An 18955-nucleotide genomic window follows, 5' to 3' on the forward strand; every position below is an offset into this window, starting at 1 on the left:
AAGAAGAAGAAGAAGAAGAAGAAGAAGAAGAAGAAGAAATATATTGGACTTTTCCTAATGGTTTTTATGAAATTAGTTTAAGAGTTCCTATAGTTACAGGTAAATGAATGTTTTCCACAGATAAAAGTCATAATTTTTTTACTTTCTAACATGAATACCTTTTTTTGTTTCTCCTATCTTATGAACTGAGTAGCACCTCTGATATAGTATTAAATATAAATATAGAAAGTGAATCTCTCTTCTCATCTTAGGTAGACCATTAATGTTCACAATTTCAACACTAAGCATGATATTAACTATAGATGTTTTGTAAATGATCTTTATTGGATTAAAAAGGGGTCCTTCTTTATCTCCTGAGAGTTCATTTTTTATCATGAATAAATGCTCAATTTCATCAAATACTTTTTGTATCAGTTGAAGATGAACCAATTATTTACATCGTTTTTCTGTCTTTGTGATCAATTACATTGACTGATCTTTGAATATTGGACATATTTTGGTTCCCTGGGGAATCATTTTACTTGATCATAATGTATGTGTAAATAGTTTATTGAGGAATTCTGTATATATTTTGAAGGATATTTTTCTGTAGATTACTTTTCTAATGCTTTTGCCAGGTTTGGTACCAAGGTTAACCTAGCTTTGTAAAATAATTTGGAAAGTACCTACTCCACCTTCACTTTCTGGGACAAATTTTTGTAAGACTAGTACTATTTCTTTTTTATATGTTTGATAGAATTCACTATCTCATAACTGACCAACACAGAGGTTTCTTTTTGAGAAAGTTTTTTTATAATAAATGTAATTTCTTGGAAACAAACAGAACTATTGAAATATTCAATTTGTATTGGAGTCAATTTTACTCGTTGTAATTAATGTTTTTGTGTGCATTGTCATAAATTTTTAAGTTCCCTATTATAATTTTAATCTCATGATCTACATGTCAAATATCTTCTTATACATATCAGATATTGATATTTTATGTCTTTTTTTTTCTTTACCTATCTTATTAGACCTCATCAGCTAAAATTAACTGTGAAAATCCTTTAAGTTACCCACTAAATATGTCTATAATCTTTTAGATTATTTTAATAGTTCTTTTCATGAAACTTTTCTCTTTTTTTTTGGTCAGTGTTTCCTTTTTTCTGTTGTTACCGGGGATGGAACTCGGGCCCTTGCGCTTGTGAGGCAGGTGGTAGAACCACTAAGCCAAATCCCTGTCCTGGTCAGTGTTTTTTTATTATATTTATTTCTTTCATTTATTTCTGTAGGACAACAAAAAAGCAATTACATTGCTACCTAATTTTTTTTTCCAATAATCAATTATAAAAACAAAAGAATTTACCCTAGTTGTATGTCCTTTGACTACTTCAGGTACATTTGTGTTGAATGTGAGAATAAACCAATGTTAAGTAAAATGGCAGTACAAAGCCACATTATTTTAATTCATTCTCTTTCTTCATTAATATGTATCCCTGCACCACCAACTTACAAGCACCAAAGTTAAAGTCCTAAAACTGAAATGTACATATGATACTATACCAATGTTTATAAAATGAGACCAGAGTCAGGACATTTCCTTTTTGTTTCTGCAGTAAGAGCCTTGTTGGAGTAGAATGTATGAAATTTAGTAAACTGCAAGAGGAGAAATATTTCATCAAGACGAAAAAGTTCTTATTGCTTGGTGAAAGCAAGATATGCGTGAAACTTGGAGAAGATAATCTAGCTTGTAAACAAGTGGAAATATCCCACTTAGGTAAGCAGTTGTGTACAAAGATGGTTACCACTTTTTCAATATTTGCAGATGTCTGGTATACCGTCTAGACTTTCTCTGTGTTAAAAGTAGGCAAATTGTGAAAATAATCTACAATAGATAATAACAAATTCTTAAAGGACATTTTTAAATAAATGAAAACTAAGAGAAGTACCAATTCTTATGGTGAAAGAATTATAAAGATCTTCAAACTGAACTTTGAAAGAGGATGTTTCACACCCATGGATCAAGGGCAGAGCAGATCAGTATGGAGTGTCTCGCTGTAGCTGAGCCTCTCCCAACATCCACTGACACGTTTCCTTTCCTTGCCTTCCCCTGAATTCCTTGTAGTCTTTTCTCCATATACTCAGTGCACTTAGCTAAATCAGCAAGCTACATTTGAAAGCACATATGGTTTCTGTATTAGAGTTTTCCAGAGGGAAGAGAATCAAGAGAGAGAGAGATTTTTTTGGAAGTTGGAATTTCAAACTAGAAAACCAGAAGGCTAAAAATTCAGACAAGGATAAATATTGTAGTATTGAATCTAAATTCTGCTGGCAGAAAGTTTATGCAGATGTTTTCTACCTTGTTTTCTTGAAACAAACTACTTTCTTCAAGGAACCAGTCTTCCTTCTTATGTTCTTCTACTAATTGAATGGTGCCTACCACATATGGAAGATGATCCGCTCCACTGAAAGCCTGCTGATTTAAATTTTAAGTATGTCTTTAAAAAATACCTTTAGATTGAAATTTGACCAAATAGGTGAGCACTGTAGGATAGACTATGCAAAGACCCTGAATCCCCAGTAACACATGCACACATACTCAAAACATGGCAAAATAAAAATTAAATGGATGTTCTATGAGGGAATGATTAACTTGGAATAAAAGCAAAAGTAATTGAAAAGAAACATTAGGCAACATTGCCACATCAGTCCAGGGTGAGGATCTGAGGCATGAGAAATCTGGGTTTGGGTCATTCAGAACAGCCTTCTATGAATGAATGGTTATTTTGTGCACTTCACAAAAGCGTCTTATTTAAATATTCACCATTTACATTGCAAATTCATATTCATTTTTCTGAGAAATGGAAGAAATACATGGTCTTTTGAGAGCTTGCTGGAATGGGGGAGAGTTCATTCTTGCATTAATCTTCACTAGGACACAAGCTCCTGCACGCATGTGAACGCTCACAGCACACCCTAAGGCTCAGGAGGCCACCCCATTACATCAATATTCCTAGATCTCATGGTCCCAGGGTCCTTAGAGACCTATTTCTGCACCCACAAGCAGATTGCAAACCTTACCACCGCCTCTCCTCTGAGAGACAGCGGATTGAAGCTGAGCAAACACCCTGCAGGTAGCACAGGTGCCTGTGGAAGAGGTGGGTTGAGCCTCCGGGGGCTTTGAAAAACACCTCTGGGCAAGTAGAATGAGAAGCTATGGAGTCTCACAGCAACATCTTCTCCTAGCTCCTATTGTGACAATTCATTCATGGATTTACCACTGAATTGAATTTAAACTTCCCATGGGCAGAGCTCCCCTACAACCAAATGCTTTCTCCTTTTCTTCTCTGCCTTTACATACCCCCCACCCCTCACCCAATAAGATTACAAGGTGCAGCTTCTTACTTTCCCACTTGGATTGGTTGAATAGATTAATGTGATTATTCAGACTATACAAGAACATATTAACTTTTTAAAATATTTATTGTGTAAGAAATGAGCACCTTTTCCTGGTTTGTGCAGCTTGTGCAGATACATTTGAACTGAAGGTGAATTGTCTGGAGGCCTCTGGACAAGCCAGTGTGAAATAGCAGGCTGAAAAGCTCAAAGCTAAATGAAAAAGGGTGAGACTCAGAAGCAGGCCAAATCAAACTCAAGTCCTGTTAAGCCATTTTACAGAAGCAGAGTGTAAGTTAATTAAACCTCAGTTAATTAAGGCTCTGTTTCCTTGTCAGTGTAGGGGTGATAAGAGACTATCGTTTGAAGTCAGCATAAGCAGAAGAGATTGTAGTCAGTAGTGTGTAATCAGTATCTGAGCTGTTCTTCCCTGAGTTCTTCCATTATTACTGAGAGTCCTTGGGAAATGGGGACAGCAGGGCATAGTCTCAGAAGCTTTTGTTGAGAATGTGAAGGAAGGACGGGGTAAGAGGGTCACCAGGATCCTCTGTTGGGCTGCCTCTCAATACTCACTACCTTTCATTCTGCTCCCTTCAAGCCTAGGAAGTACTCATTTTTTATAGTGATTCTAAGGTACAAAAGGATAAACTGCCCCTTCTACAAGAAACCCAAAAGTTAAAGAAAAAGCCACTTCTCTTTCAGTACCTCCAGAGCAATGCAGAAGAAAAGTAGGCAGTCACCACAGTACCACAAGTGAAGACAATATTTGTTGTATTCTGGGCCAAAATCATTTATAAGGTTTTCATTTGCTTAGGCCAGTAGTTTATTCTCAAGCCCAACTCAAACCGTTTAGAATTTAGCTCAGTCTACCAAGTGCAAGTTAATGAACACACATCCTCTCATTAGCAAGAGGGCCTGAGAGCAGTAAGGCCCCATCCCCACATGAATAATTTCCCAGACCATGCTAAAAGAGCAAGGTACACCACAACGAGGAAGTCTCAAGTTCAAGATGGTGAAGTGGCCTGATGTTATTCTCTGGGTCTGTTCTGCCTGAAATACTACCTATCTCCCTCCAGCAGGAAATTTTATATGACACATTTGATCCTAGCAACAACTTTGTGAGGCAGACAAGGAGGAGGAAGAGGCCCACAAGGAGTTCAAAGTTAACGCATCTGAGACTGACAGAAGAGAAAATCTGAAGCCACTCAGGAAGTTATGAGCTAGGGCCAGGAAGCAGATCCTTCACTTCCATGTACTAATGAGGTGCAAAATTCCCTAGCTATCACCTAATTTTGTTGGAAGGATGAAAACTCAAAGTTTACATTATACTGCTTTGGGATATTTGTTAACAAGTTCTCTAGTATTACAGACACAGACAATACGTTTTAGCTGCTATAAGAAATAGTCCCCAGCTGTGTGATATCTGACACCCTCAGTCTATGCCTTGCTCACATAAGAGCCAAAATGATTGTTCCTAACTTGCAGATGGTGCCCCTCTAAGAAAAACTAGGGTTCCCTCCACTTTGTGACTATGCTATCCAATATATGAGTCCAAGTGATGCAAGGGGATTGGTGAGGGGAATTTCATGCCTGTGGGAGAACTCTGGGCCAAAGTGGAGCTGAGGAAGTCATTTCCACTCACATTAAATAGAAGGCCACCCCATCTGCAAGGGAGGCTAGGAAATGTGGTCTGCATTTGAATCCAAGAAAATGAAGAAATGGATTTTGGATTAGTAGGTCAGCTACTGACACCAATAGAAAGGATTTGCAGAGTAGATGGACTTTGAAAATTAAGAGTTATTTCCTTGATCGCTTTATAACCCAGACTTTCTTTTTCTTTTGCAGTGAAACCTGAGGCTCCATTTGACATAAAAGTTATCTATCGCGCTAGAGCAAATGACTTTGAAGTGACATTTAACACATCACATTTGCAAAAGAAATATGTAAAACACTTAATTCATGATGTAGCCTACCACCAGGAAAAAGATGGAAACAACTGGACGGTATGTAGATCAACCAAATCAATGTATTTTATTGTCTTAGAAATTCACTTACTTTGGAAAACTTAATGATTTTTTCCAGAATATGTCTTTTTCTGAAAGATACTCCCAAGATCACATTAGCTTCAGACCTGGCAAAACCTACACCCGCCTGGGCCCATCCTGATCTAGCTCTGATTTTTTTCCAGGATCAAATGTTTCTCTTTATGTCTCTAATTTAATTTATCACAACATAGATTGAGATCAAAGTGATCCTCAGAAAGTATTATATCTAGTTATACCTTCTTAAGTGAACCAGACAGACAACATTTCTGGGTAGCATCACAGTTTTGTTTTGGGTTTTGTGGGAGGAGCATGAGGTTAAGAAAAGGATGCAGAAAGTTTGCCCAAGTTATATTTTTATTTTAAAGTCTGACATTTTAGTCACTGAAGTAACAATTTATTAGTTATTCCCCATGGTCTGGATTTTTTTTTCTTTTCTTTCTTCAGGATTTGCTGAGTCTGAAGTAACCTGACTGTTTCTGCTATCTATTTTAGGGAGGAGGTGGGAGTAAAGCACTGGGGCGATCTGACTTCTTCTAAGATGCAAGTCTAACTTTGTCCCTTCTGCACCACAGGGGCAGAGATGTGTGATTTCTCTTTCTCCAGGCTTTCAGGATGCCTACTGCCCTCCTTGATCAGCACAGGGTTGCTCCTGATTGTTTGTAGTATGCTACTTACAGAAATATAAGGCCTGCTCCCCAAACTATGTGTTCCCTCCTGCTCTTCACCCTATACATATATAAAAAATGGATGGCCTTGATCCTATCCTTTTTGTTATCTATCTGAAAATTGTACTAATGGAAAAGCAAATACAGTTGAAGAACAAAATATTTTGAATAAGTGGTTGCAAATTAATAGATTGTCTGAGAAAAAAAGTATAGTTAAGCGTATAGCCCCTACCACAGGCTTATCTGTGCCAACATAGAAGGCAGCCAAAATTCTAAGGCAAATGAAAAATCAAGGTTAAATTGCCACCATGTATGCAGCTGACAGATGGTCAATATCTATATAAAGAGCTTTAATGAATTATTAAGAAAAAACATTACAACAGAAAAAATAAAAACTTGGAAATGTTTTATGAGTAAGACATATATAAATCCAATAAATATATACAAAGAGTAAATGTAAATCACAGTGGAATATTACTTTTTAACCTATAAAAGGTATAGAAAGTTTTCGTTCTTATTTCTTCCTTAAGGATATTACACAGTGCCTTTTTATTGCTATTCACAACATAAACTGACATCTGTGTGGGGCAGAATTATTCTTGCTCCTTAATCTATCCTTTCATTTAGCTTTGGCATGTGAAAGAGGAGAGAAGCTAAAGAATGTATTTAAACATGGAAAGGAAGATAAAATCCTGGGGGTGATTTATATCTTCTGGAAGTGGAAAAGCCTAACTCAGCTGAGAAAAACTCACACTATGACAGTTCTCTTTGGCGACTGCTGGCACTATTTATGAGCTCAGAGAATCTGCTGCTGATTCGGCTGCTAAACCCTCCATTTACTTGATTTCTTTTGTTTAACAAATGTGAGAGGACCTCAGGAGGGTGCTGACAGTCCTAAAGGAGTTCACCTGGAAGTGACTTGGGAACTGAGCAACATCACTTTTCACATCTGAAAGCATCTGATGTTATGCTTTAACCTTCAGCATATGAGTACATCCAACACACGGCTAACACTGCCACTGAGAAAGCTGCGATCTGGTGCAAAGTATGAGATTAAAGTTCGATCCATTCCCGACGGTGAATATTATAAAGGCTTCTGGAGTGAATGGAGTCCAAGTTCCCACTTCAAAATTCCAGATGCCAACAGTGCAGGTGAGCAATGGGTACAGAAAGTCCTCATTCCTCTTACAATACCTTGTATGTCAAAGTGTAAGGTAGAAAGGGAGAGGGAGATTGATACAATGAACCTGCTGGTTACGAGGCCCTAGGAGGGTGTCTTCCACTCTCTTTGGAGAATAGTCTCCTTCTTATCTCTGTTCTTTTTGTAAAGAATAAGAAAGCCATGGGAACAGCAGTCCTTAGTAGCCGATGACTGATGCAGTTGTCTTACTGCTACTGCCTGTGGTGTTCCTGGTAGCTTCTAGTAACCACAACTGTCTCCTATTTACCAATTTAGGCTGGGATCCCCACAGCTGGTCTCTTCAACATCCCCTAGGGAAACATCTTTTTAGGATGGCAGGTGGACAAGCCAGCATGGCTATCCTACATCTCCTTTTCCAAAAATTGCAAAGATGTCCTTGTGGTCTGCAAAGTAATAATAGCCAGGGACAGGGATTTAGCTCAGTGGTGCCACCACCAACCTCACAAGTGCCAAGTTCTGAGTTCAATCCCCGGTAGGGAAAACAAAAATAATAATAATAGCCAGAAAAGGCAGAGAACATGGCTCAGGAAAGTTCAAAAAATAAAAAACCAAAACTGACACAGACCTTCTCTTTGGCTGGTTGGGAAAACTATAACACTGTCATGCCAACTTCCTGTTGTTCCCCTGGCACTTGTTGTGACTTGAGGGTGAACGTTTATTTTCTTCACTCCCTACTTTGACTTCTTCTCCTTGCTGGGAGGAGTTAGAAAGGGACTTGCGGTACTTCTGATGCTAGATCATTTTGGCATTTCAAGTGGCTGATGTTCTAGCTCTAGTCACCCAAGTCAGTAGTGTTTAAACTAGGCACATCATCTTGTTTACCAAAGACCAGCTTTCAAGAAATAATAAAAAAATCCAATGTTCCTAAACAAATTCAATGTTTTCTGAAAGTCTACCCAACTCTATACTTACTGAATGTTAATCACTATCTTTGTATTTCAGAAGAAATATTAACTATCAGCATTACCTGCTTTTTCTGTGTGGTTCTGTTGGTCATCTTGTCCTGTGCATTATGGAAAAAAAGGTGATGTTTTAAAAATAATCTAGAGGGTGCTTATAAGGAATCCAAGTTAGTGAAAGTTCAGGCCACAAGTAATGATGAGAACTTTGCAAAAGGGCATTAGATATATCAGGAATTATAGTGTTCACCCCTTCCTATTCTCAAGTGCCAGTGAAATTCCACAATTAATTTCTTAAGATGCCAAAATGTATAAAACTGAACATTAGGAAAACTCTATTCCTAAAATAAAAATCACCAGTTAAGTTACTTAATGTAAGAAAATCTCTTCAATACAGGGCCATAAATCCATTATTGCAAATACACCAACTGGAAAAGTTTTGCCTTAAAGCAATTTCCATTAGTAATTTAGAACATGTTCTCCACCTCCACAAAAATTAGAGCAAAGGAGTTACAGTCAGTAAAGAAGGGATATGATGACAATATCTGTATTGGGAGTAAATGACCATGTCAAACTATATTTTCAAAGCTACATGAAAATTAACTCATTCCAATATCATTGTTCCTTCCCTCTAGAAGCTTCTTCTTCCCCACAACATCTTGTTTGTAGAGTAGATTAATAACAATGAACTCTGGTCCAGCCTGTCCTTGGATTGATAGGGCAATGGGGCCCAGAAAACACATTTCACTTGTCCGCAGTCACCCACTAGTTGTAGTTCCTTGCTCAGAATAAGTAGAAAAATCTATTGGGTGTGTTATTTCCACCATTCACTTTATCTATCAATGTCCTCTGATTTCAGGATTAAGCCTATTGTATGGCCAAGTCTACCTGATCATAAGAAAACTCTGGAACAATTGTGTAAGAAACCAGAAAAAGTAAGTGTGTCAGGTACTTAAAGAAACACTATGGTACCATCCCAGTAGCCAAGAAAGATATTCCCGAAAAAGAAATAGTTGTACCTCAACTTCTGGTCTTGTATGCACCCATTAGCTAAGGTCCTGTATGAGACCCTATCTATATCCCACTGTAGGTAAGGAACTAAAATGAGATGCAAGCCTCAATACTTCTAAACTTATCAGGGCTGCAGGACACAAGTGTTCATTTCAAACCCTGAAGAGTCACAGCACCTCCAGAAGCATGTGAGCATGTGAGCAATTCTCAGACATTTGCTGGTCAGAAGGTTCTTTAAATCTGTGATCAGAAGGTTCTCTGATCAGAAGGTTCTTTAAATCTATGCCTGAAATGAATGTTTGTTGGCCCATTTCTCTGGTACCATTTTAATGTCTCTCTCTTTTTTCTGTGCAGAATTTGAATGTGAGTTTCAACCCTGAACATTTTTTGGAGTTCCAGATTCATAAGGTCAATGACATTCAATCTAGAGATGAAGTGGAAAGCTTTCTGCAAGACACTCTTTCTCCACAGTTAGAGGAGTCTGATAAACAGGGATATGCAGGGAGTGGGCAAGGACCCAACTGGCCATCTCAGATTCCAGTTACCACTTCAGAAGCTTTCAAAGGAGAGTTACCCTTTGGATGTCCTGCGGGAAACATCAGTACATGTGAGGTCTCTATGCACCCCTCTTTCTGGTCCCCAGACTGCAGGGAGGGTGCCAGGAGTGGCTCTCATATGTACCAGGGTTTGCTGCTTAGTCCTGGAACTGCAGGCAGCACTGTGGTCCCACCATTTCCTCTCCAATCAGGAATCCTGACACTGAACACAGGTGTTCAGGGACAGCCCATCCTCACTTCTTTGAGACAAAATCAGGAAGAAGCTTATGTCACCATGTCCAATTTTTACAAAAACCAGTGAACTGTAGGAAACCCAAGACAGTCCCTATTATGACTAATAATAAAGGCTGGAAGGTGAAATCTAGAGTTCCTACAATACAAAGAAGGCAAGATTAATGCTACATAACTACATAGTCTTCGGGATTCTGAGACATTGCTTTGCCCTCTTGCTTCAATTGCCTTCAACATGAGGCAGGAACATTCTGCTTCTACCATGTTGATTTGGTCATGTGGTTTCAGGTGACCCAGTGAATTAATTATAAAAGGCTTAAAAAGCAAGAAAGAATAAAAGAAAGATTGAAAGAAAAGATAGAGGGATGAAAAGAGAGTGAGGGGACCAAGCTCAGTGGTTCCATCCCCTGCCTTGCAAGCATTTGATCCCCAGTACCAAAAAAAAAGAAGGAGGGGGAGGAGGAAGAAGAAGAAAGAAGAAAAAAGTTAAAAGCAGAGGGTAAGGGAATGAGAAGAAAAAGATGACAACTATTGTTATTCAAACTTAGTTTATATCCACCCCTGTGCTGAGTGCACTACATGTTTTGCCTCATTTCATCTTCATAATAATCTAGGAAGATAGGATTTATAATCATCATTATTATTCCCTTTTTTATAGATGATGAAATTGAGACTGAGGGCTTAAGAAATTTGACTAAGTTGTCCCTTAAGTGAGGGTTGGGACCAAGATCAGATGCCAGAGTCTGACTATAGTCTTCCTGCAGATGAGCCTTTGTCTCACCTACAGTCTGTCCCACGTCTGAGTGCCACTCATAACAGGAGGGCTATATAAGTTATTTCCAAATTGGGCCACTTTTGAAAGCGAAAGAGTATGTTATAAATAATTACTCCAGGGTAACAAGCACAAACTGGGAAGATATAAGTGGGCATTTTGTGGATTTTGTCAATTAAAATGACTGTGAGAAAGAATGTGGGATGAGGGGATAAATGGCCTTCCGAGTGTGAAGTACAGGGATCAGCCATATCCAGAGGAAGAAGGCAGCGAAGGAGCATGAAGCCAATTTGATTTTGGTTTTACGAAAGTGGTGTCAGGAGGGAATACTTTAGAAGCCCAGAATGTCTGCGGCTAATTATCAAAACCAGGATTCTCTTGCTGCTACCCCAAATGCATTTATCCAGGATCACAGAAGATGTTGCTGGCCCTGAACAGTGGGACTTCTAACCAATAAGCCCTGTCAAGGCAGCTCAGTCGTGTCAGCTACCCCCTCTCCCACGGGCTCCTACTCTGGTTGTACACAGAATCCCACAGGGCAGAGATGACCCAGGGAAGTAAGGAAAGATGGGTTCTGGGCTTTATTTGGTATCTGTTGTTGTTTTAATTTTTCTTCTTTGTTGTTTTTATTTTGTAGAGAGATTAAGTGATTTGAATTTTTAAAAATATTTTTGTATTTGTCTTGTGCTATCTGTGAACAAGGTTTACATTGTAGACTAATGGATCCTATCTTTTGGTTTAAGGTCTGTCCATAATTAGAATATTTTATTCTTCAGACAAATGTTTTACTTTCCAAAGTGCCTTCCTCTGCAATATGAACACAATATGATAACTGCTTAGGTTTGCTTGGTACTATTTTGATTTTCAAAGCACTTTTATAAACATTCTAATCTCCTCACAAACACAGAAAAACTGCTATATGCCAACAATAGTGTTAGGCACAGGAGATTTGACCACATACCACTCCATCTCATAAAATTCAAAATCTAACAAAAAGGAGAAGTTGTAAACAAATTACTATAATGCAAAATTCTATAGCAGGAGCTGTGGAAAATACCCTATTGAAGACAGAAAATGATGCCACAGAAAGGTCATAAATTTGTTTGGAAGAAAGGTGTAATCAGCCTGGTATATAAGCAGGGAGAGATATTTTCCATTAGGTAGACAGATTTTTTTTTGGTGGGGGTGGGTTTTTGAGACAGGGTCTCACTATGTATTTGAGACTGACCTGGAACTCACTATGTAGTTAAGACTGATCTGGAACTCACTATGTAGCCCAGGCTGGTCTCGAACTCAGCGATCCTCCTGCCTCAGCCTCCTGAGTGCTGGGATTACAGGTGTGTGCCACCTCACCCAGCTAGATTTTTTTTTTTAATCTTTTGAGTACATGGGAGCCAAGTCTAAAAGAGAAGGTCACAAAAAATCTCATGCCCTAACCTAAGTCTTTGGTACCTTATGGAAGGGTTTTTTGAAGGATTTATATTATATTTGGCTTATGAGAAAATAGGAATATAGAGGCAACAGATTAGTTACACAAACTCATATGCTAAATCAGGATTAGGAGCCATGATTTTACATTGCTGATACACAGTCTCTAAAGAGAAGAGTACATAGTTCTAGAGATTAAGGTCCTTCTTCAGCTCTAGAATGCTCTGGTTCAGTGTTGTTTGGTACTTGTTATAATTTTAACTTTGTGTGTGTCGTTGAAAGCATTTTAAATTAATGTATTATACTCATATACTTGTAACTGCTGCTAATGCTTGATTATATATTCAGGAATAATAGTGACGTAAGTTTGCTAATTCATTCTACCCAATGTCCCCTTGAATTTCTTTAAGAAAGAAAACATTCTAGCCAAAGACAATCTGTAAGTCAGATATGTCATCTACCAGTTTCATGTAGTGTGAAATAAAGAGACAATTGAGAAATAGGCAACTAATTTGGTCCAACAACCATACCTCACTCTACTGGACCCTAGATTATTCAGTTGATTTTTACAAGCCTTTGTCTCTCTCTTCGGTGTGGTTTACAGAGGAATTTGCTTGAGAAAATCCAAGTATGGGCCGTTTCAAATATGCATACTTGTGTTTTCTTAGCTCTTGTGGGACGCTGCAGAACTTGGAACTGACCAAGAAGATGGTGAGAATGTGTGGTAGAACATCCGGAAATATTTAGCTTAGACAACAGTTTTCCCAGTTCTTTGGTTTGGTGGATTGTCCTTAAAAATGCTCATCATTCACTACAGTGAAGGTGTTTAATCGTGTACATTTTATATGCATTACTAACATTTTGCAGAGCTGCTAAGTATATATGTAGATGATGTAAGTTACCATCTCGTATTTAAATAAATGCTATTTAATTAAATGCTATGGCTGGACTCTCATCTGTAAAAACTGCAGACAGAGGAGCTACCTAGAGTAGACCACAGTTCTCAAGCCATTGCAAATATTTTGGGATTATTTGTTGTCATTTTGTGGGTTTGGATTTCCAGAGAAGTCTTTTACCATCAGTAGTTAATTAAGTAATGCCTAATAGCAATTTGTTAAGAATCTACCATGTACTACTTTATATTGTGCTAGGCACTAGGATTATAAAGATAAAATGGGACCCTCTGAGTTTTCAATTACACGGGGTAGCACTACATGGGAACATCACAATGCCGTACCATGGTCTTCAGGCAAAATATCAGCCAAGATTCTGAGCTTTAAGTGATAGAAACCAACTCTAGTTAATTTTAGACAGAAAATAATTTATTAAAAGCTATTATAAGGCTTACAGAATAACTGGTAGGGTAAAAGAGCCAGTTTTACAGGCAACTAAATACTCTGTATCTCTGCCACCGGCATCTCCAGAGTTGAAAACAGCCAGTTCTACTGCTGCACCTCCACTCGGGAGTAGTCTCAGCAGCATCCAGCCAGCTTCATGTCACTGGCTATTTAGGTAAAAGCGGAGCTGGAGCGTGTAGCAAATGGCAGAAAAGCTTTGCCTACGTGTCTGGGTGCCAACAATGAGTGACAGAGAAAACAGCAGCCTGCATTTAGATCTTCTACAGTAAGAGGAAGGCAAGACTTTAGGGTGGGGCACTTTCCAAATATAGAAGTTCCACTGCTAAAAATAAACAAAAACAGAGAAGGACATATTGGGGGAAAAATAACTAAAAAGAAGCGAAATGCAGGGGATCACACCTGATATGGTAGTACAGGGAGTTATAGCGTTCTGGGTAGCGTGGGGTGTGGGACAAGTCAGAACGTGCCAGGTAAGGGAGCCCGGAGAGCAGGGAGGGCCTTTCCTGGCAGAGGAAGCAGCACTTTCAAAGCCATGGAGCTGTGAGAAAGGGACATTTGGGAAGCTGAAGTACAGCAGATCATTTTTCTTCAGCTGTCTCAGGAACAGTAAGATATTACCGGTTATTTCAGAAAATCAGAAAGTGTCACATTAGACAATGTTTCCGTTGCTGGGACAAAATACCTAACACCCACCACTAAAAGGAAAGATTTATTTTGGTTTATAGGTTTTGGAGGATTCAATCCATGGTTGACTGGCTCCAGAGCAGAAATAGCATGGCAGAGGGGCACACAGGAAAAGCATTCAGCCATGGCAGCCAGGAAACAGAGAGAAGGGAGAAGGTGGGGTCAAGAATAACACAGCCTTCCAGGTCCTGCCTCCAGTCGCACACCTCCACCCAGGCCTCACCTCCTAACAGCCAGTGACCTCAACAGTGCACTAATCCTCTTATGTGTATAGTGCCCCGATGATCCAACAGCCATCCAAAAGCCCCATAACTGAATACATCAGACTTTGGGGACACATTTTAGATGTAAACCATGACATGTGACCACCTCTAACATTTGCTTTAACTGAAAACAAATCTGTATATCTGTGCACAATTTATTTGGTATATCTTAGTCATTTTGGACTACCTTAACAAAATCCATGGCCTGAGTCAGGAACAAGGGAAATTTACTTCTCAAATTTCTAAACGGTGGGAAGTTCAAGATCAGGATGTCAGGGTTCTGCTGAGGGCTCCCACCCAGATTACAGACAATCAGCTTCTCACTGTGTCTTTACCTCATGAAAAGGATAAAAGAATTCCCTTAGGCATCTTTTAGAAGACTTTGCCTCTTAATACTGCAGCTTTAGAGGTTAGAATTTCAACATCTGAACTATGAAGCCGTTCTTTTGAGTGTGAGGTCAGTGACTCTATTGACCCTTTGTCTTTTTTTGTTTGTTTTGTGTTTAATACACATGAGTACCACATTATTCAAAGTTTTGCTTTCTTTAAAATGGGAGAAAATTTAACAGCACTTGCAAAGAAATCTAAATGTAAAGGCTCTTATTTCTTTAAAGAATTCCAGCCTCTAGATCCTCAATAATCATTTTCCCACCCCAATTTGCCACCAATGATCTTTCAATGCCTTTATCGGGTCTTTTCAAACATTTCAAATTATGAATATGTGGAGCAGCTGTCTTTCTTTGTGTACTCATATTTTATCAGCTTGTATAATGTAATTACAACAATAAATTCTGACTTAATAAAATTAGGGACACACGCAAATGACTCGGGTGACTTTAAATGTCAGCCGGTGGGAGCAGAGATACAAGGTGCTCTACAGAATAGCCTACTAATGTAAGACCTATATTACAAGCCCATGCTAAATGACAAACAGCCTAGGAGACAGTGCTCTAACCCCCTCCCATTGTAGCCATAGCCCCGACCTTTGTTCTAACCCTGGCCTAAGAATGTAAGGCAATCTTGTACTGTTTGAAGTCCAGATCCAAATGAATGTGTAAGTTAGTGGCTCTAGACCTAGAGACCCCAAGTTAATTGTCAAGCTGTCTGCTCATCCGGAATGTCTTGGTAACCTTTGAAACATCCTATAGGTGGCATCTGTTACTCATCAGTATGTGACTGCCGAGTACGTGGCTACTGACCACCAGCTCAAATCAGCAGAACTTTGTCCCCTGCCTGCAAGCCTAAAATGTTAACCCCCCTTTTTTACCCCGCTATAAAAAGGACCTCAGCCCCTGAGCTGGCGCCTCTCTGAGCCAGCTACTTGGTTCCGAGAGCGCCATCTGGCCAGACTAATAAAGGTCTATTTATCATCTAGCCTGGTGTGTTCCCTCCTGCGTTTCTCGTTTCTCCGTCGAGCTCCCGGAGCCTCTCTGGGTGTTAGGGCCCAGCATCATGGAGGCCTTTTTGGCTGTTCACGCTCCGTGGAGTGGAAGTGAGACTTTGCGTCTTACACTAACATCCAGGCCTCAGTGTATCAACTTATTTATCAGAGAGACCTTGCTGTTTTCTTGGGAAGGAAGTTCAGGGACGGTCCACAGGCATCTGCCTAATTTAACCTTCCCAATGTGGAGAGTCTGCAGAGTCACAGCTGGAGATGACACTTGGGAGAATCCATGGGAGTCAACAATACGTGAGTGACTTGCCCGCCTAAGGAGCTGTGCTTTAGTCTTCAGGGCCGGGGAGTACTTGGCAAGACTTTAATCAGAGTGTGGCATGATAAATTCATATGTGCATGTGTCTGTCATGTTCATAGAGGAGTACTGATTCAGCAGAATAGAAATATTAAATAAATTCTGTTTTTTCCAATAATTCTATTGAATTGTCTTTGCTAAGTCAGGTTCCTTCCATTTACCAAAGGTTAATTCAGTCTCATTTTAAAATGTATATTCCTTTTTTCTCTCATTGAGTGTATCAGTACTTTTTAGGTATACAGGACAGTTACATGCATCATTGGGATCTTGTACCTTTACGTGATGTATCTTTGTTCTCATTTTTCCCCTTACCCCTGCCCTCCCTTCACCCCCCTCCTTCCTTCCCTATTTACAAAGACTTTGTTTCCATTTTTTTCTTTTCTCATATTTTTCTTTTCCCTTATTTCCTTTCCCCTACCCTTCTCACTTCCCCTACACCTTTAGCCCTTTTCTTCCTATTTCATCTTTGGTATTGTTCTTTTCATTGTGTATGTTGCAGATGTATAGTTTCTCATAACCCTTCTAACTTGCATGATCTACACACTGTTTACTAACTGGGTCTCCACATGTAGTCCATGAATCTTCTTTCATCCTGTAGTCCTCTCTGCCCTTTGAAACATGGAAACATTTGGCTGTTCATGTGTGCCCCTCAGGAGCATGTAGGAATCTTTGAGAATGCTCAAATCCAACCCTGTATCTTGCCTTTTTACCTGCTGAAATCCTCTGTATCCATGTCTAGGAATCAGATATAATTGACCTTGTGTACATCCTGGGTATCCATATTAATTTAAAATGTCACCTATTGCTTGTTTCAGCAGCACATATACTAAAATGTCGTCAATGATCCTGTTAATCTCTATCATGAATCTCTGCTTATTTCCTTCAAAACCACTTTCACAAAATTAATTACTTTATTAATTTTTTATTGTTATGGACTCTTTATTTCTAAAATTGAAGTTCCAGGCAAGTTCTGCCATCTATTTTATTATTGGAATAAAATTAATGTTCAGTCAAGAGATGGAAGCAAGGAAAAAAAAAAGAACTGCTTCTCAACAAATAGAAGCTGACACAAAGAGACCTATATTATCTAGACCTTAAGCTTATTATGGACTAGTTTGTATCATGCCCAAATTCGGTGGTGAGGTTGCAAAATCCATCTTTTCCTGTGCTGGTTGGGATCTCGTATTGTCATGATAACATTGGATTTGTGTCTCTGGTGAAGAATGAAACTGCGTATGGAGGCCAGCTTTGCAAGCGAAGAAGTTTATTAGGAAAGCAAAAGCAGGCAAAAGGGAAAGCTTCCATTACTGGAAGGGACCGGAAAGGGTCCCAAGAAAAGACATTTTTGTCCAGGGGCTTTTATGGGGGAACCAAGAAGGATGTACTTATTTTATGGTTATCTATCAAGGTGGTGTGCTACTTATACTACGGGGAAATGATCATTTCCCCAAGGTCCAAAAATGAAATGATCACCATGCTCCATCCATATCTTTCCTTGGCCAGTGCCCTGTTGGTCAGGCTCTGAGGCACACTTGGGTGGCTGAAGACATGTCTTGGTGGCTTGTCTGGTAATACCTTCTTCCAGTTTAGGACTTCTGCCCTTGCCTGCTTTTTTGTACCTGCCTACCTTCTTTATCTTTGACTCCATTTGTGGGTCTGTGTCCTAACTACGCATGCCTGGTTCATCTCCTGTTTCGGTATGATCTTCTATCTACTCCTACCAGGGAGTGGGGGCTCATTCTAAAGTGTAAACATGATCAATTCACTCCCCTAGTTTGAACTCTTCAATGGCCTCCCAGCCTGACTTAGAAGGCTCCTGGTTATATAGCCTTCTACAGTGGTACCTCAGTTTACAAACTTAATTTGTTTTATGATTTAGGGGAAGATGTTTGTGTTTGTGTGGGGAAGATGGTCATAATTGTGTTTGACACATCTAATATGGCATTTGTGAATGGAAACAAAATTTTGCCAAATGCTTTTGTTTGTGAACAGAATTGTTCATGAACCAAGGTATTACTGTAATTCTCCTGGCTGCTATTGCAAATTATCACAAACTTAGAAGCTTAAAATAACACAATTTTATTCTGCTACATATAAGGCAATCAGATTTCTAACAAGTCTTGTGGGCTTATCATTATGGTATCATTATGGTTGTATTACTTCTGGAGATTCATCAGTTCCTTGCTTTTCCACTTACTAGAAGCCCTGAGTTTCTGAGCTCAAAGCACCTTCCTCCATCCTCAGAAATGGATCACTCTAACCTCTGTTTCCCTCATCACAGTGACTTCTCCGACACTGACTCTCTTGCCTTCCATGTACAAGGACCCTTGAGGATAATCTCTTCATCTTGAGATCCTTAACATATCCACACATGCAAAGTACTTTTAGCTGTGTGAAACAACACATGTCTATGTCCCTGTGATTAAGACATGGGCGTGCTTGAGGGACCCTTGTCTATCTACCTTATCTAGTCCTTTCTTCAGTGGGTGGCATGCTCACTCTCAGTCCCAGTGTGTCTCAATCACTGGCCTTTGCATATGCTGCTCCTATTGTGAGGCTAGGTCATACTAGTCCATTCCCTAGCCTTAGACCTAGAAATACTCACTCTGATTATAACTACTTCATTTGTGTGACTTGTTTATGGACTTTAAAGCATCCTGGTATAGAGCACTATGATTACTGGGATTTATGTCTCATGCTAAACACAGTATGCAA

At 39.2% G+C, this 18955-nt stretch overlaps 1 protein-coding gene across 4 annotated transcripts in view; it reads left to right on the forward strand.

The window, feature by feature from the left end:
* The window catches only part of Il7r (interleukin 7 receptor), a 25349-nt gene extending 12299 nt beyond the window's left edge, over positions 1-13050 (forward strand). For 2 of the 4 annotated variants that reach the window (XM_010605459.2, XM_010605460.3), the window contains 6 exons: positions 1596-1756; positions 5221-5378; positions 7069-7237; positions 8229-8310; positions 9045-9120; positions 9551-10444. In XM_010605459.2, coding sequence (XP_010603761.1) covers positions 1596-1756; positions 5221-5378; positions 7069-7237; positions 8229-8310; positions 9045-9120; positions 9551-10054 — 1150 coding nt within the window. In that variant the 3' untranslated portion in view covers positions 10055-10444. Of the gene's footprint in view, positions 1-1595; positions 1757-5220; positions 5379-6712; positions 7238-8228; positions 8311-9044; positions 9121-9550; positions 10445-12852 lie in introns of those variants that run through there. The other 2 variants (XM_033759438.1, XM_033759455.1) reach the window with 2 other exon arrangements.
* The last annotated feature ends 5905 nt before the right edge of the window (positions 13051-18955 follow it).

Source organism: Fukomys damarensis, unplaced genomic scaffold, assembly GCF_012274545.1.
Source record: "Fukomys damarensis isolate Sample0158 unplaced genomic scaffold, DMR_v1.0_HiC HiC_scaffold_1, whole genome shotgun sequence".
NCBI classification, from domain to species: domain Eukaryota; kingdom Metazoa; phylum Chordata; class Mammalia; order Rodentia; family Bathyergidae; genus Fukomys; species Fukomys damarensis.